Source organism: Lissotriton helveticus, chromosome 4_1, assembly GCF_964261635.1.
Source record: "Lissotriton helveticus chromosome 4_1, aLisHel1.1, whole genome shotgun sequence".
Taxonomy (NCBI): Eukaryota; Metazoa; Chordata; class Amphibia; order Caudata; family Salamandridae; genus Lissotriton; species Lissotriton helveticus.
Window position 1 is genome coordinate 169,503,948 of NC_136063.1, and position 25,750 is coordinate 169,529,697.

Consider the following 25,750-nt stretch of genomic DNA (forward strand, 5'->3'; position numbering starts at 1 on the left):
AGTCTCAAGAGGACTGGACATATGAGCTTGGGGAGGCCAGTGGTATTGACACCTCGCCAGACACTGGATTTGTCTCCCCTCCCACCGTGGCTACGGAGAAGTGGGCTGCTTATAGCGTAGTGTTGACGAGAGCAGCCAAGGCCTTGGGCCTTGAGCTCCCCGTCGCGGCCGTGAGGACTAACCTCCTCACTGAGGTTCTTAAACCGCAGGCATGCTCCAGTGAGCCTCTGCTGCCGTTTAATGAAGCCTTATGTGACGTTCTTGTGGGCACTTGGTCCAAGCCCGCCACAGGTCCGCCTGTGGATAGGAACGTGGCCAGACGCTACCGCCCGGCCCCGGGCGACCCTTGCTTTTTGTCCACCCATCCCTCCCCCGAGAGCCTGGTTATCCAGGCCTCCACTTCCCAGACCGCATTCCCGACGGCCCCGCCCGATCGGGAATCCAAGAGATACGAACAGTTCGGAAAGAAAATGTCCTCGTCCCTGAGGTTGGGACTGCGGTCTGTCAACACCACGTGTCTCTTGGGCCGCTACACCCACACTCTGTGGGACACGGTCGCGGACGTGCTGCCACAATGCCCGGAGGAGGTCCGGGCTAAACTCGCCCAAGCCCTTGTGGAGGGTCGGAATGCGGCACGATACTCTATACGGTGTGTGCTGGATACCACGTACTCACTGGGCAGTGCGATGGCAACGACGGTGGCGGTTCAACGCCACGCCTGGTTGAGGTCCGCCAATTTCTCGGCCGATGTCCAGGCCACCCTCCTGGATATGCCGTTCGATGGCCGTCGCCTTTTTGGCGACAAGGCAGACCATGCGCTGGAGCATTTTAAGGACTCCAGGGCTACGGCCAAGTCCTTAGGCCTCTCGGCCACGCGCCAGCAATCGGGTGCCTTTCGCCCCCACACGTGCTGCCAGCCACGCACCGCAGAATGCCCAGCAGCGCGGTGGCGGCCGTGGAAACCGCCGTGGCGGCGGTCGGGGTCAACGGCGAGGCCAGTCCACACCTCCCTCCGCAGCACCTTCCTCAAAACCTTCCGAGTTTTCAGGCCCATGTGACGCCTGTGGGAGGCAGGGTTCGCCATCACCACTTCCACTGGCGCACTGTCACATCGGACAAGTGGGTGTGCTGCAAATCGTCCGAAGGGGCAACTCCCTCCCCTTCGAGGCGACCCCTCCAGCCATGCCACCGCAATTCCACCGCGTGTCGGGGGATCACTTGCAACTTCTGCAAGAGGAAGTCTCGGCCCTCTTGGCCAAGGGGGCCATCAAGCGCGTTCTTGGGCCAGAAGTAGGGTGTGGATGTTACTCCCACTACTTTCTGGTGCCCAAGAAGGGCAAGGGGGGCCTGTGCCCGATCTTGGACCTACGGAACGTCAACGGCTTCCTCCGTCAAGAGAAGTTCAAGATGCTGACTTTGGCTCAGGTCTTAGCTGCCCTGGACCCCGGAGACTGGATGGTAGTGTTGGACTTGCAGGACGCTTACTTTCACATCCCCGTCCTGCCGGCCCACCGGCGTTACCTGCGGTTCACGGTAGGCCACGAGCACTTCAGTTTACCGTGCTCCCCTTCGGCCTTACCAGCGCCCCACGGGTGTTCACGAAGGTGATGGCGGTGGTCGCAGCTCATCTGCGCAGGTTAGAGGTGTCAGTCTTCCCCTACCTCGACGACTGGTTGTTGAAGGCGGGCTCGCCCCAGATAGTCGTCAGCCACCTCCAGACTACGGCAGACCTCCTGCACTTGCTGGGGTTCTCCATCAATGTGCCGAAGTCGCACCTGTGTCCCTCTCAGAAGCTCCTCTTCATCGTAGCGGTTCTAGACTCTGCGCAGCGGGTTCGGGATATTCAGGCTCTGATTCCCATCTTTCAGCCTTTATCCCGAGTCTCGGTCAGGTTGACGCTGCGGCTACTGGGGCTGATGGCCTCCTGCATCCTTCTGGTGCGTCACGCCTGCTGGCGGATGCGGGCTCTGCAGTGGGACCTGAAGTTTCAGTGGGCCCAGCATCAGGGCAACTTGTCCGATCACGTCTTGATCTCGGAGGGCACTGCAAGACAGTTGCAGTGGTGGCTCACGGACCGCGATTGGGTCAGTGGCAGATCCCTCTCCCTACCCCACCCAGAGCAGGTAGTTGTGACGGACGCGTCCCTCCAGGGCTGGGGTGGCCATATGGGAGAGGCGGAGATCAGAGGACTCTGGTCTCCGGCGGAGGCCCGGCTCCACATCAACCTGTTGGAGTTACGGGCGATTCGTCTAGCACTGAAGGCATTCCTCCCCTCTGTCCGGGGGAGTGTAGTGCAGGTGTTCACGGACAACACCACCGCCATGTGGTACTGCAACAAACAGGGCGGGGTGGGGTCGTGGACCCTGTGCCAGGAGGCTCTGCGCCTCTGGCAGTGGCTGGAAAGTCAGGCTGTGACCCTGGTGGTTCAACACCTGGCAGGTTCTCTGAATGCCAGGGCGGACGAACTCAGCCGTCGGTGCATGATGGATCACGAATGGCGTCTGAGCTTGGACGTGGCGCAAGGCCTCTTTCAGCAGTGGGGAGAGCCTTGGTTAGATCTGTTCGCCACCGAAGAGAACGCGCAATGTCATCAGTTCTGCGTGTTGATATTTTCAAGGCGGCACTCGCTCGGAGACGCTTTTCGTCGCAAGTGAAGTTGCGGTCTATTGTACGCCTTTCCGCCTATACCACTTCTGCCCACAGTGCTGAAGAAGATCAGGCGCGACCGGCCCCAGGTTATCCTTGTGGCTCCGGACTGGGCGCGAAGATACTGGTATCCCGAGCAACTCAGCATGTCAGTAGATTCCCCGATTCGTCTGCCTCTTCGGGAGGACCTTCTGTCGCAGCAGCAGGGGACGGTCCTCCACCCGAACCTGTCCAGTCTCCACCTACAAGCTTGGAGATTGAGCGGCAACAGTTGAGGCCATTTGACTTGCCTCCCGAAGTCTGTAATGTCATTCTGGCAGCCAGGCGTCCCTCCACAAAGTCGGTATACGCCTGCAGGTGGAACAGATTTGTGGCATGGTGCACAGCAAAGGCTGTGGACCCACTCTCTGCCCCCCTTTCTGAGGTTCTCCTCTTCCTTCTTTCTCTTGCCCAGCAGGGCTCTGCTCTGGGCACTGTCAAGGGCTACCTTTCTGCCTTCTTAAGGCTACCTGATCAGCCTTCTTTGTTCAAGTCCCCTATTGTAAATCGATTTCGTAAGGGCATCACGCACATGTTATGTTTAGGGCTCTTTTATAGCGCACGGCTACCCCAAGGGGTGTCCCGGCGCTTTGGCAAAGAGACATGCGGAAAAAGAAACACAACACAGCAGCTCACGGCGGTCCCACCAACAAATCATACTGAGAAGAGCCAAGTTTTCAGCTCCTTTCTAAAAGCAAGGAGACTGTTTAACTTTCTTAAAGAAAGTTCCCTCCTGTTCCCTTCGTGATGCCCCAGTGGGACTTGAACCTTGTTCTTACCTTGCTGATGTGTGCTCCCTTTGAGCTACTTCACAACTGTCCTCTTCGTCTTCTGACTCTAAAGACTGCTTTCCTGGTTGCCATCACCTCTGCCAGGAGAGCGAGTGAGCTCCAGGCCCTTTCTTGTACTCCACCTTTCCTTTCTGTCCATCCGGACAAGGTTGTGTTGCGTACTAAGCCATCTTTCCTGCCCAAGGTTGTCTCAGCCTTCCACATCGGGCAGTCCATCACCTTGCCAACCTTCTTTCCGCCTCCCCATCCATCTAAAGAGGAAGAGCGGCTCCACCGTCTGGACCCAAAACGTGCGCTCTCATTCTATTTGGATCGCACACGCCAGTTCCGGGTGGATGACCAACTCTTTGTTGGTTACGTGGGCGCTAAGAAGGGGAAGGCGGTACACAAGCGGACCATCTCCCGATGGATCATCTTGTGTATCCAGGCATGTTACTCCATGGCTAAGAAGGAGCCCCCTGTTGGTTTGAGGGCTCATTCCACTCGGGCCACGGCGACTACAACTGCCCTGGGCCGGGGAGTGCCCTTGCAGGACATTTGCCAGGCAGCTACGTAGGCCTCGCTGCACACGTTCGCACGACACTACTGCCTGGACAGTCAAGTCCGGAGGGATGGCTTCTTTGGCCGTTCCGTCCTCCAGGACTTTCTGGTGTGATTATTGGTTCGCAGACCCACCACCGGGGTTGGTATTGCTGGGGTATCTATTCTAAGGTAAGGAATCTATCACTAACGTGTCTCTTTCAGATGCACAAGTTACTACTTGTGTAACGATATATCTGTAAGAGACATTAGTTAGTGATAGATTCCTTACCGACCCACCCATCCTCCCCGTTCTGCGAACCGATATCTAGGGTTAAGGTCATTCCCTTTCAGGGCCCTAGTTTCTTGGCACCAGTGTTGGTTCTATCATGGCTCTGCGTATCTGGCGCGGAAAAGCTGTGTATCAGAACTGACGTCAGCGCGCATGGGCGGCGTCTAAGTACTCCGACGACGTCATTCCGGCGCTAACGTCGCCGACGACGGACGCGGAGCCGCAGACGACGTCTACCGACGCGCAGGGGTATTGCTACGCAAAAATTTCGGGATCCAGTCTGACGCCTGGGGATATTCTAAGGTAAGGAATCTATCACTAACTAATGTCTCTTACAGATATATCGTTTCACAAGTAGTAACTTGTGCGACAGGCGTCCACTCTTCACCTGATCGCGACGACAGCATCTGGTTCCCTCCTGGTTCCACACCGGTCACTGGCTAGTGACTTTGAACACTGTCCCCTCTGCTTTCAGGTCCTCTTCTTCCTCGATCGCACTGGACATCTTCCTCCTGGTCGCCTGCAGCATCTTTCTTCAAGGCTCCATTGACTTCGACGCGGAAACCCGACACACTTTGACACCTATGCACCCGCAGCCCGTGGGTGAGGTAACAAGAGCATTTCGGTGCTCAAGGGTAGATTAACTCTCCTAGTGTCCAGATTTCCAGTCGTTTTAGTCCTAGATAGTAAAGACTGTCCGTACTTACCTTTTTTGTAAACTGTACTGTCCATTGCCTTTGTTCCGCATCTCGCGTGTGAGTTCACACTCTGCACACGCGTCCCGTGGGCCTCCTATTACTTACCTGAGGTTAGGATAGTGTAGTCCCAGCGATCCTACAGCCTCTGGACAGCTCCATTCCTTCTATCGATTTCCTTATACCATTTACTTAGTATATGGTTTGTTGTGCCCCTAGGGCACCATTGTAATTTTGTGCAACTTATCGTATTTTTCCTAAGAGATTGTCATGTGCTTAGCCCTCTGACCTCATAAAGAGTTCAGAGGTGTTTGTTATTATTAAACATATTGTTTATTTTCATAACAACCTGTGTGGTGTCCTTTCATCTGGTATTCAAAGGGTTATATGTGGTAAAACAGCTGGCTTCACATGCCAAAAGAGTTTAGCCTAAGACTGCTTTCTCCATGCGACCATTAGGATAGCTAGTCTATAAGGTTGACTTACAACCAATCACCATATGGGTTGTTTGGACTGATACAAGGTGATCACTAGAACTAGTGAGCATCATATATCAGGCCAACTTCTCACAGCCATGTCAAAGCCAATAGTAAGCACCTATAATTCTCATCAATGCACAATACAATACACATTTCGGTACAGCTGCTTATGGCATCAAATACTTCATCTCTCAATGTACAACTCCGAGCACGTGTGCACCACCGCCCACAACACTGCACTTCGAGACCAAAAAGTACATTCCACACCTCTCTCCCTCTCAAGCCTTGAAATGCACATCCCACAGCCTCTGCTCCTGGCAACACTGTTCTACTCCGTGACAGCTCCCACTGAAAGACAGCAAGATTACAGGACAGAAGAGAAGCAGGCATATGCAGGACCGTCCTACATTAAGCTTAGGGTAAAATAACTCATTAAAGTCAGTTAAAATGATAATAGTTGAAGGTCATCATACGGTGCCAAACCACAAGAGTGGCTCTTTCACAACAAACTCGTAACAAATTGCCTTCACTTGCTCAGTCTCTTGATCGCCTCCTTATTGTAAGTCAATCTTCCATGCCTCCGTATAAACATCTACCTCCTCACATTTCAATAATGCTCACCTTTTGTATCAAAACTCCTACTGAAGTATCTCACACTTTTTCCCAAAAGATGCAACCTTTTCAATGTGTTCATCTCATCACAAAAGACTCCCCTTCTAGTTTTCTTCTAAGCATAGCACCTCATTTAATAAGTCTTGCTATCTCACTAGACTCGGTCTGTGTCCCATAATATTCACCTCCTGTCTCATGACACTAACTGTCTCATAGACGTCAATTCCTATTTCAAAGCATATTTTAATCTCCCATCCTTCACAATATGTCTAATACGCCTGTCTCTCTGTAACAGCACTCCCTGTGGGTCTTGTAACTCTCATCATTGAGATTGGAACTGTCACTCCATACTTCTCATTGGGTTCCGCCCATTATGAATCAGAGGCAAGTTCCGGAGGATTAGACCTGTCCATCAGAGCCCCTAACCTAATCGCTGGCCAATGCATTTGCTGCTTGTTTCCGTTTGCTCTTTTCCTGATAGCCAAATGTAGCAATTGGTCAGTTGTACCGGTAGCATTCTTGGACTTCTATATTGGTTTGTACAGCAGTCTTTCACTAAGGTGTGGCATTCGTTAGTGTACCAGGCACCATGGCACCGGCACTTAAGCTTGTGAGGGGACCACTTGACACTAATTACAGCTCGATGGACTGTGGGGCCCAATTCATGTGCTTTCTAATTTCTTTGCTTGCATTAGGGTCCATTACATGTTTCCTACGCTTCTGACAAGGTATATATTGCATGATCTGATTTCACTCTCTCGTCTATATACGATCACTTCAGATGTGATTTGCCTTATTGATATACCTTCTTCGATTTCATGCCTCACGGCCATCCCACCACTTATATGAAGATCAGCTTGTTCCCTTGATAGAAAAATAGTTGCTTATAAGGAGTAATTGTTTCTATTCTGAATGTAATTTGATTGCCAGTCTAAAATTATTCTAATTTAGTTAAGCTACCCACGAAAAGAAAGAATATTGTGTTTTCCACAGTTTTTAGAAAAACAATAAAAATAACTTGTTCATGGGGGACCTTACTTAGCAGTTCTGACTGGACTATTCCTATTGGTACAGGGTCAAGACTGATTTGCATATGTCTGGGTCCAAACTGAGGGGTCATGGTATGCGAAATAAGGATGAACTGGAATGCAGCCCAAAAATCTCCAGTCACTGAAATTAATTCAAGCATTCCATCCATTACTTTTTGTATACTTTGCCAGGCAATGTGTCTCTGCTCCTTCTGCTGCTACTGTCTTGTCTCGTTTGTGAGTGGCTCAAATGGCAGATGTCTTGAGCTCCTGTAATATTAGTCTCCATGGGACTCCTAGAGTCTCACCAGTTGTGAGTGTGTGCTAAACTCTTCCCAAGTTCCGACTATGCATTCCAGATCATGGCAGTTGTTCTAAGGGCTCTTTCAAGGGGCTATCTTTCCTACATCTCTGGCCTCCTTTTACTTTGAGGATAGTTTCCCATCCAGTTATGGGCTGCAACCTGCAGCATTTTTTCTTACATCCTGTGATTTGGATGCTTCATAGCTGCCAAGTATTGTGGCAAGCTGCTTTCTGCTTTTTACTGCCACTTTACATTGCGGCTTCTCTTTGCCTTGGGCAGACGCTGGGTGGCCACTCTACTGGCGCTAGAGATCCAAGCTCCTACAAAGCCATTGGGCCACTGCATCAGTGGCCATCGTGTGAGCAATCGTGAGAAGGAGCTATTCATATTTTTAGGTTACAGTTGCTGAAACGGTAAGCCTAGCCCCTCACTTAAGTTAAGCAGAGAGGCCGCTTGCAGTCCGTCGTCTTCTGACTTGTGAGGTTGAGGAGTGGTTTGAGCATGGTAAAAGGCCTTGTCAAAGATACATGTCTAAACATTCCCGTCCAGTTCACACCCCTGACCATTTTCATCTTAATGTTTTCATGTGTGTCCCAAGTAAGTAGAAAATGCAAGCCAGGGGATTCATGAAGCTATTTTTCTGAATATATTCACAGGTGCATATTAATATGAATTAATTGCAATTGAAACTAAAGCACTGAGATGTTTAGAAGTGCATTATTCTGACGAATACTGAACTAGGCCTTGACTCCAACATTTGACTCGCCAAAATGTGCACTTTTTATTTTGTAATGCAATGCTGTTCTCAAAGGTTGTTAAAGGCTCTTCCTGTAGACAGAACATCTCTGAGACATTCCATTGTTTATTGTAACACATTTGTTCAGTTACTTCTGATGATGTTCGAACAAAATGAGGGAAAATAATATTAATGTAGTAGGCTATGCTGACATAGTGGGTTCATCTGATGTTCCATAATTCTAAATTGTCATTTCCTAAAGAATAGATACATTTGACCGTTTCATGCTGTCTGTACAGTTCTTTTTTGCTTTCTATGGTAAAATTGGTTATAAAAGACCCCTGAATTATGGGTAAGCCAGAACATTTTGGTCTCTTTTTGGGACGCTGCTTGAATGTCTGCTATTTTGCTGCATATTTTGGACTTAGGCTTTTTCCCTGATTTTGCTCATTATTGCATCCATTTATTATTACTGAGCGCATTTATGGCAACTGAATTCTTAGGTCTTGTGATTGATTTATTGAACTGAGCTGTATTTTCAACTTTTGTATTGTGCCTTAATATTTTAATAAACCTTCATTGTTTCCTCTTATTTACTTATCTCAAACTCCCATTTTGAGTGAGCCCTTTCTTCTTTTAAAAGTTTTTTTGCAATGCTGTTTAAGTCTTATGCTTAGGGACACATCTGATCTTGAGGTCAATACTGTCCCCTCAATATTGGTGCCACTATTATGCCGATTAACTTAGTGAATTAGACAGTAGGTGTGAGAAATAAGATTGAGAAAGATTACAATTATGTTTAGAATAAAACAGTAGTCCAGGCTGACCTTTAATTGTCTTTTGTAGCATTGTTTTAATGTTTTCTTTTCCATGTTTGACCTTCTTATCAAAAGGGAAGTGGACAAAAAGAAGAAATTGAGGGAGAGGTTGGAGGAACAGCTGATGAAGCTAAAGCTGCAGGCAACAGACAAAGAGGAAAATAAACAAATCGCTTTGGGCACGTCCAAGCTGAACTACCTTGATCCCAGAATTACAGTAGCATGGTAAGTGTAGTGCACAGATGAGCATTACCATAGAATTTATTGTGGTCTTTTGATTCACGCACTTTTCTATTGTAGGATGAGATACTGTTCATAACACAGTTTGATGGATCCAATCAAGGCTGAGTTTCAGTGATCATAATATTATAGTGGGGGTGCAGAGCATGTAGTTAGGCCTGTACTATACACAATATTGGTTGTCTGAATATGCAGTGAGTGCAAGCAGGAACCACCACTCTAGTCCAGGTAAGTTTAAAGATAACCTGTGCTCGCCCTCTGGTAGCTTGGTACAGAGTAGTCAGGCTTAGCTAAAGAGACAATGTGTAAAGTATCTGAAAGAAACACGTAGTGATAGATTCCTTACCTTAGATTCACCACCAGGCATCAGACTGGATCCGTAAAGTTTTTGTCAGCAGTACCTGTGCGCGTCGATAGGCGTCGCTGTGCGGCTCCGCGTGCGTCGTTGCCAAGATGACGTCGCTGGAGCTACTTAGACGCGCCCACGCGCGCTGACGTCAGTTCTTTCTTTTTTAGCGCCAGCAAGCGCAGATCCTGGAAGCGCAAATACCACCAGTCTCTTTTTGACTGAGTTTTTTCGAGGCCTTTTTGTCTCAATTCTTTCGAGTCGATTGACTTCTGGTGTCGTAGGGATGCCCGGCTTCAAGAACTGGGAGGACTGTCACCGCATGATGTCCGTGACAGACCCGCACTGTGTGTGTCTCTACTGCCTGGGGTACGACCACGACTCCCAAGTTGTGCCCCAACTGCCGGACTATGGCGCCGAAGACTTTGCGGGAGCGGTCTTGAAAATTGCTAGAAGTCTGGCAGTCGGCTCCATGCCGCTCAAGGTCCCAGTCCCGAAGGAGGTCGAGGGACCGGTCGCGGAGCCGCCACCATCGTTCGTCTGGATCGAAGTCTTCACACTCGGGGTCAGGTAAGTCGAAGCATTCCAAAAAGAAGTCGAAAAAGCGTTGTCGCTCCTCTACTTCCCGTTGTGCGACGCGGCTGAGGGTGCTGGCGCTCTGACGGAGCCTGTGACGTCGCTGCCGGCCTACCCGCCCTTCCCGGGTCCGTCGGCGATGCCTGCTCAGGTGCAAGAATTTCTTGCTGCCATGGCCCGACGCTTTGGGCCGCCTGGTTCCACCAGTGCACCTTCAGGCCCCGCGGGCCCGACTGAGGGTCCTGTTCTTCCATCGCCGCCGGCTTCGGCCCCTGCACCGCATGACCTTCTTGGATCCCGGGTGACACTGGTTGACCTCATGACACCTCCACGGTGTCGACGCATCCTCCGGCACCACCTCAGACGTCGTCCGGCTCTCCCTCGACATCGATCCCGGTTTCAGCCCCGACCCGGACATGGCGCCAGAATGGCGTCGCTCTATGCCAATTCCAACGCCGATAGGGCCTTTTTACCCCTATGTCCGTCCTCCTTATTTTCAGCCTGTTTTACAGACTTTGGAGGAAGGGGAGGACTGGGAGGGGTCTGAGGACCATCTCACACAACAGTGTGGTTATGATCCGGACTGGGCAGAGAATTTGGGGGATGCCAGTGGTCTTGACACCTCTCCTGACCTTGGCATGCTGTCTCCTCCTTCCGTGGCTACGGAGGAGGGGGCAAGTTACGCAGTGGTTTTGTGTAGGGCGGCCGAGGCCCTCTACCTCGAACTCCCTACAGTGGCTGTCAGGACTAACCTGACAGAAGTGCTTCAAACGGTGGCTACCTCTGCGGAGCCACTGCTGCCTTTCAATGAGGCCCTTTCTGACGTTCTTTTGGGCACCTGGTCCAGGCGCAACACAGGGGCTCCTGTGGACATGAACGTGACCCAGTGCCGTTGCCCGTCTCAGGGCGACCCCCCTCTTTTTCTCCCAACACCCCACTCCTGAGAGCTTGGTTATCCAAGCCTCTGCCTCCCAGAGTGCGTTCCCTTCCGCCCCTCTCGATAGGGAATCCAAGAAGCTGGAACAGCTTGGCAAGAAGCTGTTTTCATCTGCCAGCTTAGGGCTGCAGTCGGTGAACACTGCATGCCTCTTGGTCCGTTATTCCCACTCTGTGTGGGACACGGTTGCGCGCATGCTGCCTAACTGTCCGGAGGAGGACCAGACAGTACTCTCCCAACCTATTGCAGCTGGGAGAGAAGCAGCTAAGTTCACCATCCGTTGTGGACTTGATACCGCCGACTCGCTGGGTAGGGCGATTTCCTCGACGGTGGTGCTTCGGCGCCACAACTGGCTTCTCAGGGGATGTTCAGAACACTCTGATGGACATGCCTTTTGATGGCATTTGCCTCTTTGGCAATAAGGCAGATAGTGCGTTGGAGCGCTTTAGGGACTCCCGGGCTACGGTCAAGTCTTTGGGCCAGTCGGCACTCGGCCTCCTCCGCCTTCGGCTTTTCGCTCCTTTTGTAGCCACGAAAGGGGTGCCCCAACACGTTTGTTCCAAAGCCACAGGCCTGCGCAGCAACAACCTCAGCGTGGCCGCTGATGTGGGAACCGTTGAGGCTGTTCTGGGGGCCAGCGGGAGGGTCAGTCCACTTCCACCCCGCAGCATCCACTGCAAAGCCTTCCTAGTCCAGACTTTCAAACGCCAGTGGGCGGCAGAATTCGCCATCATCTCCCCCACTGGCTCAACATCACAGCGGACATGTGGGTGCTGCAAATTGTCAGAAGTGGCTACTCCCTCCCCTTCAAGACTAACCCTCCAGCCATGCCACCTTTGTACCACTGCATGTCGGGGGACCATCTTGCGTTTCTTCAGCAGGAAGTCACGGCCCTCCTGGCCAGGGGCCATTGAGCGCGTTCCTGGGCCAGAAGTAGGTCGTGGTTGTTATTCCCACTACTTTCTGGTCCCCAAGAAGGACATGGGCCTGCGTCCTATCTTGGACCTCAGGAACGTCAACCGCTTCCTCCGGAAGGAGAAGTTCAAGATGTTGACGCTAGCTCAGGTCTTGTCTGCCCTCGACCCTGGTGACTGGATTGTAGAGTTGGACTTGCAGGACACAAATTTCCACATCCCCATCCTCCCGGCCCATTGGCGTTATCTGCGGTGCACGGTAGGCCACGAGCACTTTCAGTTTACCGTGCTCCCCTTCGGCCTTACTAGCACCCCTCGGGTGCTCACGAAAGTGATGGCAGTGGTCGCTGCTCATCTGCGCAGATCAGGGCTTCCAGTCTTCCCCTATTTAGAATACTGACTGTTGAAGGCGGCTCGCCCCAGGCAGTCGTTTCCCACCGCCAGACTACAGCCAGCCTCCTGCATTTGCTGGGGTTTTCCATCAACGTGCCGAAGTCGCACCTGTTTCCCTCTCAGAAGCTCCTCTTCATCGGAGAGGTCCTGGGTTTCGGAGGGCACTGCACGCCAATTGCAGTGGTGGCTCACGAATCGCGATTGGGTCAATGGCAGATCCCTTTCCCTTCCCCAACCTGAACACACATTTGTGACAGACGCGTCCCTTCCGGGATGGGGCGGTTACCTGGGAGAGACAGCGATCAGAGGACTCTGGTCTCCGGTGAAGTCCTGACTCCATATCAACCTTCTGGAGCTTCAGGTGATCCGGCTTGCGCTGAAGGCAATCCTTCCCTCTCAAGGGGAGACTAGTGCAGTTGGTCACAGACAACACCACTGCCATGTGGTACTGCAGCAAACAGGGCGGGGTGGGGTCGTGGACCCTCTGTCAGGAAGCTCTGCGCCTCTGGACATGGCTGGAACACCAGGGCCTTTTCCTGGTGGTTCAAAACCTGGCAGGTTCTCTGAATGCCTGGGCAGACAAACTCAGCCGCCGGTGCATGATGGATCACGAATGGCGCCTGAACTCGGACGTAGCGCAAGGTATCTTTCAGCAGTAAGGAGAGCCTTGGTTGGATATATTTGACACCAAAGAGAACACGCAATGTCATCAGTTCTGCGCTTGGAATTTCCAAGGCGACACTCGCTAGGCGACACTTTTCGTTGCGGGTGGAGTGGCGGTCTACTATACACCTTTCCCCCTATACCACTTCTACCCAGAGTGCTGAAGAAGATCAAGCGCTACTGGGCCCAAGTCATTCTTGTGGCTCCGGACTGGGCTCGAAGAGTATGGTATCCCGGCCTACTCAGCATGGCTATTGATCCCCTGATTCGACTGCCTCTTCAGGAGGATCTTCTGTCGCAGCAACAGGGGATGGTCCTCCACCCGAACCTGTCCAGCCTCCACCTCCTTGCGTGGAGATCGAGTGGCAGCAGTTTACTTCTTTTGGCCTGCCTCCTGAAGTTTGTGATGTGATCTTGGTAGCCAGGCGTCCCTCCACTAAGACTGTATAGGCCTGCAGGTGGAATACATTTGTGGCATGGTGCACAGCAAAGGCTGTGGTTACCCTTTCTGCCCCTCTTTAAGAGGTCCTCCTATTCCTCCTTTATTTGGCCCAGCAGGGCACTGCTCTGGACACTATCGAGGGCTATCTCTCGGCCATTTCAGCCTTTTTACAGCTTCCAGATCAGCCTTCCCTTTTCAAATCCACTGTTGTAAATAGATTCTTAAAAGGCATCATTCATCTTTTCCCTCCTGTTCCTGTCATAATGCCTCAGTGGGACTTGAACTTAGTTCTGACATATCTGATGTGTGCTCCCTTTAAACCGCTTCACAACTGTCCTCTTTGTCTTCTTACTTTGAAGACAGCTTTCCTAGGGGCTATCACCTCTGCCAGAGGAGTGAGTGAGCTCCAGGCTCTTTCTTCTAAACCTCCTTTTCTCTTTGTCCATCCGAACATCTTTTCTGCCAAAGGTTGTCGCTGCCTTTCACATCGGGCAGTCCATCACTTTGCCCACCTTCTTTCCGCATCTCTCAAAAGAGGAAGAGAGGCTCCACTGTCTGGACCCAAAACGTGCGCTCTCATTCTAACTCAACCGTACACAACAGTTCTGGGTGGATGACCAGCTCTTTGTTGGCTACGTGGGCGCCGAGAAAGGTCGGGCCGTGCACAAGCGGGCCATCTCTCAGTGGGTAGTTCTGTGGATTAAGGCTTGCTAGTCTTTGGCTAAAAAGGAGCCTCCAGTCGGGCTACGTGTCCATTCTACCAGGGCGACGGCAGCCACTTCTGCTTTGGGACGTTGAGTTTGCTTGCATGACATCTGTAAAGCAGCTCCGTGGGCCTCGCCGCACATGTTTCCCAAGCATTACTGCCTGGACAGCCAAGTCCGGAGAGATGGCTTCTTTAGCCGTTCTGTTCTCCAGGACTTCCTGGTGTGATCTTGGTTCGCAGACCCACCACCGGAGTTGGTATTGCTGGGTTATCTATTGTAAGGTAAAGGAATCCAGCACTACATATTTCTTTCAGATGCACAAGTTACTTACCTTCCGTAACAATATATCTGTAAGAAACATTAATAGTGATAGATTCCTTACCGCCCCACTCATCCTTCCCATTCGGCGAACTGATTTCTAGGGTTAAGGACATCCCTTTCAGGGCCCTAGTTTCATGGCACCAGTGGTCAGTTTCTTGCATGGCTCTGCGTTCTTGGCGCGGAAAGCTGTCAAGAACTGACGTCAGCACCGGTGGGCACATCTAAGTAGCTCCAGCGACGTCATCTTGGCGCCAACGACGCACGCAGAGCCTCATGACGACGCCTACCGATGTGCAGGGCTACTGCTGATGAAAACTTTCCGGATCCAGTCTGACGCCTGGGGGTAATTCTAAGGTAAGGAATCTATCACTACTAATGTTTCTTACAGATATATAGTTACCAAAGGTAAGTAACTTCTGCATTTGTGCAACACAGCCAGTAGCACAATGCAAACACCACAAAAATGCTCCAGACTGGGTTAGACAAATAGGTTATATTTGTATGAGTAAAACAAGACCAAAACAACAAAACTCCAATAAGTAGAACCAGTAGAACCAGATTTTTAAAGAATAAATCAAAAAGTAGTGCTTCGAAGCAAACAGCGCTTAGTGGTTACTTGGGTTCGCGCTGGACTGGGGTAAATCCAAAGTTCACACCAACCTCAATGGACGGCAGGACGGCTACAGGATTCAACCAGGTCCCGCTGATAAAGTACCTTGGATGGTGACGCGGGGATGTCGAAGACTCGGTGCGTTGGTTCCGTTCCTCGCAGGCGATGAAAGCTTCATTGACAAACCCCTTTACAATGCAGGTGCTACTTCGGGCCACGCTGTCTATTGTCGTTTAGCCGTGCACTCTGTTGAAGCAATGTCGATCGGCTCCTGTGTCGGCTTCAAATGTGTTGGTTCCAATCGGCGGAAAGTCATCACTATGTCGATTATGATGGTTCTTTGCAGCATTAATCACCTTTCAAGGGCCGAGCACTAGATTGGCACCACTTGCAGGGCATGACTCGCAGATGGCAGAGTCCAGGTGGTGTTGTAGGGTTTAAGGAAGTCTTTGATTGCCCTGAGACTTCGAACAGGGGGCATGCCCTTGGAGTTACTCTGGGTTCAAGTGAAATTAGTCTAGTTCACGTCCTCAGCAGGGCAGAGATCAGCAGGCTGCAGGGCAACACAACAATGCAGTAAAGCAGCTCTTTCAGTGCAGCAGTCAAGCAGAGTGTAGCACAGAGGTCCTTGCTCTCGGGTGAGTTCCTCAAGGGTCCACTAGTGTAATGTCTTGGTAGGGTCTGAGCCCCAGTAATTATACCCAGTTTTGCTTTTGAAGTGGGGGGGGGGCTTCGAAGCAGGCCCTTGAAGTGAACAGGCTCTTTTTCTTCCCAGCCCTGCCTCCAGACTATCAGTAGGGGCTTATAAACCCTTTGTGTCGGAAACAGGACACTGCCTATCGAGTTGTGTCAGCTTCCCCGCTCTTCCTGCCTAGGAAGAGCTATCTGAATGCAGGTGAGTTCTGTTATACCCACCCTTCCTGTGTTTGTGGCTATCTTGAGGGAATGCACCAAGTGTAGTTGTCACCCACCCCAGAGGTGTATGGAGACAAACTGTAAGGCACACAGAGCAGTAAGAGCAGAGAAATGTCCTCTTTATACGAGTGCCATTTCTGAAAAAAGTAATTTTCAATCCAACCTTACCAGTAAAGAGGATTTATCATTACCATTCGGAAGATATGAAACATGATGCAGATACTTCTTTCTAATCAGGAATTACAGCTTAAAAGTGTTTTCAGGAATTCCCATTGTTAGCCTATGAGAGGAGTAGGTCTCACAGTAGTGAAATTCATTTAGCTATTTGTCACTACTAGTACAAGTACTTTTAAGTTGTACATGTCCCACCTTTCACTTACACAGCACCCTGCCCTAAGGGCGACATAGGGACTACCTTAGGGGTGACTCATGTGTAATAAAAGGGGAGTTTACGGCTTTGCAAGTGGGTTTAAATGCCAAGTCGGAGGAGTGGCAGTAAACTGTACACACAGGCCTTGCAATGGCAGGCCTCAGACAACTGTGAAAGGCTACTTGTGTGGATGGCACAATTAGTGCTGCAGGTGCACTGGAAAGACATGGTGTGCAAAAAATGGATTTAGGGCCAGATCTCTGTATTGGGGGTGAATGTTTGACATTGTTTCAGCATGCCGTCCATCCGCTGTTCCTTTTACAGGCCCACTAGTAACATTTATATTACAGGCCCTGGGTATATGGTATGCCACTTTACAAGGGACTTATAAGTAAACTAATTATGCCAATTGGGCACACATCAGTGTCACCATGTTTATGGAAGAGGCACATTGGCTTTAGCCCTGATCAGCAGTGGTAAAGTGCTCATAGTCCTAAGGCTTACAAAAAAGTACAGCAAAAAGAGGAGGTAAGAAGGCAAAGGTTTTGGGCAAAGACCTCCCAGGGCTTATCCGTAGCTTGATGCAATACTCTCTGGTACACCTGTGCATTAATAAACCACATGCTTACATGTGGTTACAGTTGTAGTACAGTGCTGGCTCCAAGTTCAGTTTTCAGTGGTCCTTGTGGTGGGTAATTTGCTCTTACCATTTCAGTATCATATGTTTTTCTTCACCCTCTTCCTGACATCTTTGTGGGCCATAATTGTATGTTTTATGTCCCTTTCGGTCCTATACTTCATTTCAGGGAAACATGCATTGCCTGCCTTGTGGAAGCCCCCACAATGGGAAAGATTCCAGGAGAGAAAAGGTACTCTTTAGGTGTCTCATGGACCAACACTATACCATGTGGCACTAAACAAACATGCATGCTTTAATCATTCATGCACTTGACCTTTCGGCTTTTGCAGTATAAATTTGTTTTTTTCCCTTAAACCACTGTTTCGTTAGGCTTCTCTAACTACCTTTTCTTCATGCAGTAAAATGCCTCCGACTTTGCATTTAAAATTTTATGCAAACTCCCATATTCCAAAATGTAGCTCAGAACTAATTCAGTCGTCTTTGTTAGACTTGACTCTTCAAAATGGTACTCCAGTAGATACTTGTCTTGGCAAAATAAAACATTATTTAGTAGATATAAGTACAAGTTGTACTTATGTCTTCTTTCTAAACTTGTCTAACTATGTGGTGACGTATTTGATATTGTTTTATCCTATTACTTTTGTGAGTTTGGCCGTGACTACAAGACACAACTTTACACAATTTGTTATCAGGTAATTATACTTTTCCATAGTATGTGCAGCACTCTGCTGTTCCTCCTTAATTTCTCTTACTGCTGTTTCCCTACAAAGCTTTTACACGACATGGAAAAGCATTTTAAACCATTCCATCTGGTCCCGAGGATTAGCAAAAAAAAATGATTAACTCATTAAATGTATTTCAGTTTTTTTATTAGGCTTGTGTAGAATCGGAGAGACCTGAGCAATGAGTATGCAATTTCCAATAGGAAAGGAAAATGGCTTGCCACCTCCCTTGTCAGACTGGAATCTCAGATTATGTAGGTCGATCAGTGCACAAGAGACAGAGAGGTGATAATGATGTAACTTAAAATATTAAGGAATTTTTTTTTAGAAATTGAATTAATGGCTAGTCTTTTTTAGTATTTGCTCATACATATCATTGAGAAGGCCTTGAAAAATAGAGTGAGAAGCGTGTGTTCTCCAGGTCATTAAATGGCATGGGCCTATAACAAGCCAGCTGATTAAATTGAGGAATGTTTTAAAGATAAAAAAAAGTAGAATATTTTCAAGATTGATTTAGAAATTAACCTAATAATGGCTAATTTATCTGAAAGAAACACGTTAATGTTAGATTCCTTACCTTAGAATATCCCCAGGCGTCAGACTGGATCCGGAAAGTTTTCGTCAGCAGTACCCCTGCGCGTTGCTAGACATAGTCGTGTCGTGATCGCCGGGATGACATCGTCGGAGTACTAAAACACCACCCTCCCACGCTGACGTCAGTTCTTCTTTTTTCAGCGCCAGCAAGCGCAGGTCCTGGAAGAGCAGTACTCAAAGTAATTTTTGACTAACTTTTTTGATCTCTTTGGATCACTTCTCGAGTCGACCTTCGACTCGCGGTGCCGTAGGGATGCCTGGGTTTAAACCTTGCGAGGACTGTCACCGCTTGATGTCTGTGACCGACCCCCACCATCGGTGCCTTTACTGTCTCGGGCGGACCACGATGACAAGTCGTGCCCCGACTGCCGGGCCTTGACCTCGAAGGCTAGACGGGAGCGGTCCCGTAAGCGGCTTGAGCTCCGGCAGTCGGCTTTGCGCCGCACGAGGTCGCGGTCTAGGAGGAAGTCGAGGGACCGATTGCGGAGCCGCAGTCATCGCCACTCGGCGAGTCACCACCACTCGTCGGGGTCCAAGTCCTCAGGTAAGTCGAGGTACTCGAAAAAGAAGTCGAAGAGGCGTCATCGCTCTTCCGACTCCCCCTGATGCTCGTGCGATGCAGCCGGGGGTTCGGGCAACGCGGCTCCACCGGAGCAGCAAGCGCCGCGTCCAGCTCCACACCCACCGGTCCCTGGGCTGCACGCGATGCCAGAGGCAATACGTGAGTTCCTCGTGGCCATGAGGACTCACTTCCCTCCGTCGGAACCTGTCGAGGTGTCTGTGGGTCCAGGCCCCAGCGCCGTCCGGTGCTTCGGCACCGTTGTCGACTCCGGTCCCGATGCTGAACGGTCCCTCAGGATCCAGGCCTGGATCCCGGTCGTCGCCAGTCGACCTTACGACTCCTCCTCTGGCGCCGACCCCGAGGTTGTTGCCCACGATGCCGTCCCCAGACGACGACGTCTCCAGCCCCGGTCCGGGACCGGCGCAGGCTCCGGCGCTGATGGGTGAGCACTTCACCTAGGACCCGGCTCCATAATTTTTCCCTGACTATCAGGAGATGGATGACGAGGAGGACTCTCTGGCACAGCAGTGCCAGTTGAGTCAGGACTGGGCCGACGAGCTAGGGGAGGCCAGTGGTCTGGACACTTCCCCCGACACTGGATTCGTCTCTCCTCCCTCCGTGGCTACGGAGGAGGGGGCTGCTTCCAGCGTGGTGTTGAACAGGGCAGCCAAGGCCTTGGCTCTTGACCTCCCGGTCGCAGCCGTGAGGACCAACCTCCTCACTGAGGTGCTCAAACCGCAGGCAAGCTCCTCGGAGCCTCTACTGCCGTTTACCAAAGCCCTCACCGACGTACTGTTGGGCACCTTTCTCAAGGTATGAAGGAGCAGGTGGCAGCTGTTTCAGGTAGCTGTTTTGGCTTACTAAAACTCCTATGGAGAGTGTTTGATATTCTCCCTCTATCGGCACGCAAGACCTTGCTTCAGGCCTTGGTGGTGAGTAGATTGGACTACTGCAATGCACTCCTGGGTGCCGTAAATAAGGGGACACTGAATAGGCTTCAGGTAGTGCAAAACACAGCAGCCTGATTGGCTTTAATTCAACAACCCAGAACCCCCTCTCTGCCATTACTAAAAAGCTTACATTGGCTTCCTGTTCGAAGTGGAATCAAGTTCAAAATTAGTTGTCTGACTCAAAAAAACCTTAATAACTGTCCCAGGTACATGACCGATAGTCTTATCCCCTACCTGCCCAACAGACCGCTACATTCTAGTGGAAAGGCTCTGCTTGTGGTACCCCGGGTTAACAAGTTTGGCACAGGTGGTAAAGCCTTTGCCTGTGTTGCTCTCCGCCTTTGGAACAAACTCCCTATGGTGCTACGGGTGTGACCGGATCTGTTCAAATTTAGACAGTTCCTAAAAAATGAACTTTTCTAGCCTGGCTGGTTCTCCACCTCCTTGTTGTTGTTCGTTGCTGCCAGTGCGGAGATCCCCTGTAGGGGTGAGTCGTGCGCTCTATAAATCCTTCATTCATTCATTCATTCATACTAAGAAAGTGGAATGCGAACTGTGACTAAAGGTCAGGACTAGAAGCAGGAGACTCAGAAGAGCTGAGGACACTAGGAACCACCCAGGGTAAGTACCCAGGAACCCCACGGAGGCAGTGTGCAGAGTGGAAACACAGCCGCTTTCTCAACAAAAGTCAACTGGAAAGTTGCGGTTGCAATTTTCAAGAAGGAACCGCCCCAGTGCACCCTGAAGAAACCCAGTGGAAGACAGAAGATTGGAGAGCCACCTCACCCGTGAATACCCCAGGAACAAGGATACCTACACCAGGGAAGTCGGGTGTGTAGTTGCGAAGTGATGTCTAAAACCGTCGTAGACCACAATGGAGGCCTTCAGGAAAGATGCTACTTGTGAAGACTGTGCAAGAGTCCGATGCAATCCAAGGGTGGATTCTTGAAGAGAAGAACCTGCAAGCACAGGAGACAGAGTCTATGCCACTCAGAGGTGACCAGGAGGCACAGAAGAGCAATGACCACAGTGACAGAAGATGCAGGAATGATGACTGTTACCTTGTCGCTGCAGCTGTGGAACCAGGCGACACTATGAAAAACCAGGAGCCGTTCTTGAGCTGTCCTACGTCGGAAGTTGAGAACCAGGGGGTCGGTGTCCGGTGGGAGCACCAACAAGCCTTGGCAGCAGCAACAGAAGTGGAAAACAATGAAGGAACGTTGGGACCAGCAAGGTCCAATGGAAGGAGAGTCAGAGCAGGTTCCCAGCAAGCAGGGGAGTCCACAGAAGCAAGAGAAGACCCTCGAGACCACCCATAGGCCCAAAACACAGGAGTCTCAAGAGGACCTGGAGCTGCTCACCAAAGATGAAGGGTCACAGTGCAGAGGATGCGGTGAGGAATGAGGATCTTGTCAGAAAGGGAGGCTGGAGCTACTTGTAGCCCGAAGATATCTGGAGTGCAGAGCCAACAAGCCTTGGCAACAGAGGTTCAGTCCCAGCGGTTTCGACCCGGGATAATGACCTCAAAAATGCAGAAAGGACAGGTCAGGCCTCAAGGGAGTTGCAGTACCACCACCTGTGTTGCTGAGTCGAAGTCCATGGGACGTCAAGAGCAGCAGACCAGTCAGCTTCGTTGCAGTGCCTGCAGATGCAGGGGAGTGACTCCTTCACTTCAAAGGAGGTTTCTTCAGGTGTTCTCGATGCTTACAGGTCTCTTTAAGATCCTGGATAAAGCACAGATACAAACAAAGAAGACTTGCAGAAAAGCAAGACCAGGAGTAGCAGAAGTCTACATTGATGTCACGGTTCCAGGCAAAGCCCAAGTGTCCAGAAGGTCGAAGAGTGGCTTTGTTTCAGGCTTGAGTCTTGTCACACGACAAATTTGAGGACCCACCCACAGGTAAGCCCGTGTATACCCTAGGCAAGGGGTTAGGATGACTCGGGCACCCCCCCCCACCCCCCCGGAGGAGGGGGGTACAGAGGGGAGGACACTCCTATGACCTTTGTCCAATTTTGTGCCAGAGCGAGAACCAAGGGCTCCCAGAACTGGTTCTAACTAGAGTATGGAAGGACGGCATCAAACGTGCCCTTCAAAGTAGTCTGGTGGCTCTGGCAAGCTCCCCCAGCACAATGCACTAAGTCCTGTCTGGCAGGTGGTCGCTCCTCTCTCTGACAGGAAACCTATTGTTATACCTTCCTCTGCTTGAGCTCAGCTCAGCAGAAATAGGGCAGAATCATGTTTGGCATCGGAACCAGCACCAGCTTGCTGGCAGACCCTGGAAGACTGTTACTGGGAGTACAGGGGGCTTCCTGGAACGGCCCCCAGTGCATGGAATCATACTTCCAACACCAGTAATTGATTTGGGGTATGATTACAACATGTTTGATACCAAACATGCCCAGGTTTGGCCCAGCCAGTATATAGTTAGCTGTTGCGTGATGACACATGGCCCTTATATGCATCAAAATGGCTGACAGCACTTACAAAGCCTAGAGAATCAACTCCGGGGTTTGTAGGGGTGTCTGCTCTTGCAGGGCACTTCACACTTGTAAACCAGCACCCTGCCTTCAGGACTGCCTTAGGGGTGACTTATAGGTTTTAAGTTCAAGTTCAAGTTCAGGCATTTATAAAGCGCACTACTCACCCAGAGGGTCTCAAGGCGCTAGAGGGAGGGGTTCATTGTTTATCGAATAGCCAAGTTTTCAGTTCTTTTCTGAAGGAGATGTGATTCTGAGTAAGGCGGAGGTGGGTGGGGAGTGAGTTCCAGGTCTTGGCAGCCAGGAAGGAGAAGGATCTGCCACCCATGGTGGTTTTTCGGATGCGCGGGACTGCGGCGAGGGCTTGAGTGGATGATCTTAGTTGGCGGGTGGGATAGTAGAAGGACAGTCGGGAGTTGAGGCATTCTGGTCCTAGATTATAAAGGGCCTTGTGTGCGTGGGTAAGAAGGCGGAAAGTAATTCTTTTGTTGACGGGAAGCCAGTGGAGGTTTTTTAAGTGACCGGTGATGTGCTCTTGGCGCGGGATGTCTAATATGAGTCTCGCTGATGCGTTTTGGATGCGCTGGAGCTTTTTCTGCAATTTTGTTGTCATTCCGGCGTAGAGAGTGTTGCCATAGTCCAGTCGACTCGTGACCAGTGCATGGGTGGCAGTCTTTCTTGTTTCGAGGGGGATCCAGCGGAAGATCTTTTTGAGCATGCGAAGGACGTTGAAGCAGGAGGACGATACGGCGTTGACTTGTCTGGACATTGAGAGAGAGGAGTCTAGAATGAAGCCAAGGTTACGTGCATGGTCAGTGGGTGTGGGCGCTGATCCCAAAGCGGAAGGCCACCAAGAGTCGTCCCAAGCTGAGGGGGAGGATCCAAGGATGAGCACCTCAGTTTTGTCTGAGTTGAGTTTTAAGCGGCTCTGTTTCATCCATTCGGCTACTTCTTTCATACCTTCGTGAAGGTTGTCCTTGGCGGTGTTGGGGTCTTTGGTGAGTGAAAGTATCAGCTGGGTGTCGTCGGCGTAGGAGATGATGTTGAGGTTGTGTCGACGTGCGATGGAGGCGAGGGGACTCATGTAGACGTTGAAGAGGGTGGGACTGAGTGAGGAGCCTTGAGGTACGCCGCAGATGACTTCGGTGGGCTCTGAGTAGAAAGGGGGGAGTCGGACTCTCTGTGTTCTCCCGGCTAGGAACGAGATGATCCAGTCCAAGGCTTTTCCTTGTATGCCGATGTTGTTGAGGCGTTGTATGAGGGTGTTGTGACAGACAGTGTCGAAGGCGGCGGAGAGGTCGAGAAGAATGAGGGCCACTGTTTCACCGTTGTCCAGGAGTGCTCGGATGTCGTCGGTCGCCGCGATGAGGGCGGTCTCGGTGCTGTGTTTGGCTCGAAAGCCGTTCTGTGAGGGATCCAGGGAGTTGTTGGATTCAAGGAAGGCTGCGAGTTGGCTGTTGACGGCTTTCTCGATGACTTTGGCCGGGAAAGGGAGGAGGGAGATGGGTCGGTAGTTTTTCAGTTCTGAGGGGTCTGCTGTTGGTTTTTTCAGAAGGGCGCTGAGTTCGGCGTGTTTCCATGTTTCTGGAAAGGTGGCTGAGTTGAAGGAGCAGTTGATGACATCGCGGAGTTGGGGAGCGATGATGGAGTCAGCTTTGTTGAAGATGTAGTGGGGGCAGGGGTCAGAAGGTGAGCCAGAGTGGATTGAGTTCATGAGGCGAATGGTATCTTCAATGGTGATTGGGTTCCAGGAATTGAGGTAGTTAGTTGGAGGGGTGGGATCAGAAGGGGGTGGGGTGAGTTGGTCATTGGGAGTGTTCTTGAAGCTGTTGTGGATGTCGGCAATTTTGTTGTAGAAGAAGGAGGATAGCGCGTTGCAGAGGTCTTGGGAGTTAGTGATGTCGTTGGATGCTGCGGGAGGGTTGGTGAATTCTTTGACGATATTGAAGAGTTCCTTGCTGTTATGAGAATTGTTGTCGAGACGGTCCTTAAATGCTGATTTCTTGGCGGATCAAATCAGTTGGTGGTGTTTGCGGGTGGCTGTCTTGAGGGAGGTCATGTTGTCTGAGGTTGGTTCTTTTCTCCAATTCTTCTCAAGGGTGCGGCATGTCTTCTTGGATTTTTTAAGGTCATCATTGAACCAGGGAGCCTTTTTGCTGAATGATTTCAACTGGTGTTTTTTCAGGGGTGCTAGTTCGTCCGCACTGTGTGTAATCCATTGCCTGAGGTTTGTGGCCGCTTGGTCTGGGTCCGTTGTTAGGGTGGGAGTGTTTTGGCTGAGGGATGCGAGGAGTTGGTCGGTGGTGATTTTGTTCCATTTTCTTCGGGGAATGGGTTGTGGACGGTTGTGGGTCAGGGTTGTTTTGTAGCTGAAGTGAACACAGCTGTGATCCGTCCAGTGGAGAGCTGTAGTGTGATCGAAGGAGATGTGCTTGCTGGAGGTGAAGATAGGGTCGAGCGTGTGTCCGGCTGTGTGAGTGGGGGTGTCAACCAGTTGTTTGAGTCCGAGATTGGACAGGTTGTCCAGGAGGGTGGTGGTGTTGTTGTCGAGAATGTTGTCAAGGTGGTAGTTGAGGTCTCCTAGAAGAATGTAGTTCTCGGAGGCGAGGGCGTGCGGGCTGACGAAGTCAGTGATGTCGTCGCTGAATTGAGATCGGGTGCCTGGGGGCCTGTAGATGAGGGTTCCTCTAAGGGTGGTCCTGGGGTCGGTGTGGATCTGAAAGTGGAGGTGTTCGGCGGTTGCAAGATTGTCGTCAGAGCTGGTTGTAATTTTGATGGTGTTTCTATGGACGATGGCGATGCCTCCTCCAGTTTTTTTAATGGTGCGGTCTTTTCGAATGATCTTGTAAGTGTCCGGTATGGCTATGGCGATGTCGGGGGCAGAAGATGTGTTCATCCAAGTTTCAGTGAGGAAGGCGATGTCAGGTGACACAGTGTCGATTAGGTCCCAGAGTTCGGTTGCGTGTCTGTGTAGTGTAGTGACTTTAGATATAACTGCTGTAAGTAGTGCTAGCACCAGCTCACACAGGCTGCAATGGGAGGCCCCCAGTCACAGTTTGAGTGGTCTCTCATGGGTGGCATAATACCTGCTGCAGCCCATGAGGGACCCCTGGTGCACTTACTCACTCAGTACCATAAACTAGGGACTTCCATGGGCACACCAGTAGCCAATTGTGAAGGTTCCAGAGTAATTACCATGACAAACTTAGGGAGGAAACGCAGTGAAAAGGGTCCTGATTAGCAGAATCCCCGCCAGACTAATCAACTAAACATACTGACACTAGAAAAAAGTGGGTAGGGTAACCATTCTAGAAGGATCCTACCTTCCTACATGCACCAAACTATATTTACCAATTTTGCACAGACCAGCAAGTGCCTGGTTCCTTGCATGCTGCAGCTTCGGCTCAAAGG

The 25,750-nt window shown here is 50.7% G+C and overlaps 1 protein-coding gene across 3 annotated transcripts in view; it reads left to right on the top strand.

The window, feature by feature from the left end:
* Positions 1–25,750, top strand: part of TOP1MT (DNA topoisomerase I mitochondrial) — a 1,348,974-nt gene that overhangs the window by 1,310,579 nt on the left and 12,645 nt on the right. For all 3 annotated transcript variants that reach the window (XM_078686649.1, XM_078686647.1, XM_078686648.1), the window contains one exon: positions 9,035–9,184. In XM_078686649.1, coding sequence (XP_078542775.1) covers positions 9,035–9,184 — 150 coding nt within the window. The remainder of the gene's footprint in view (positions 1–9,034; positions 9,185–25,750) is intronic.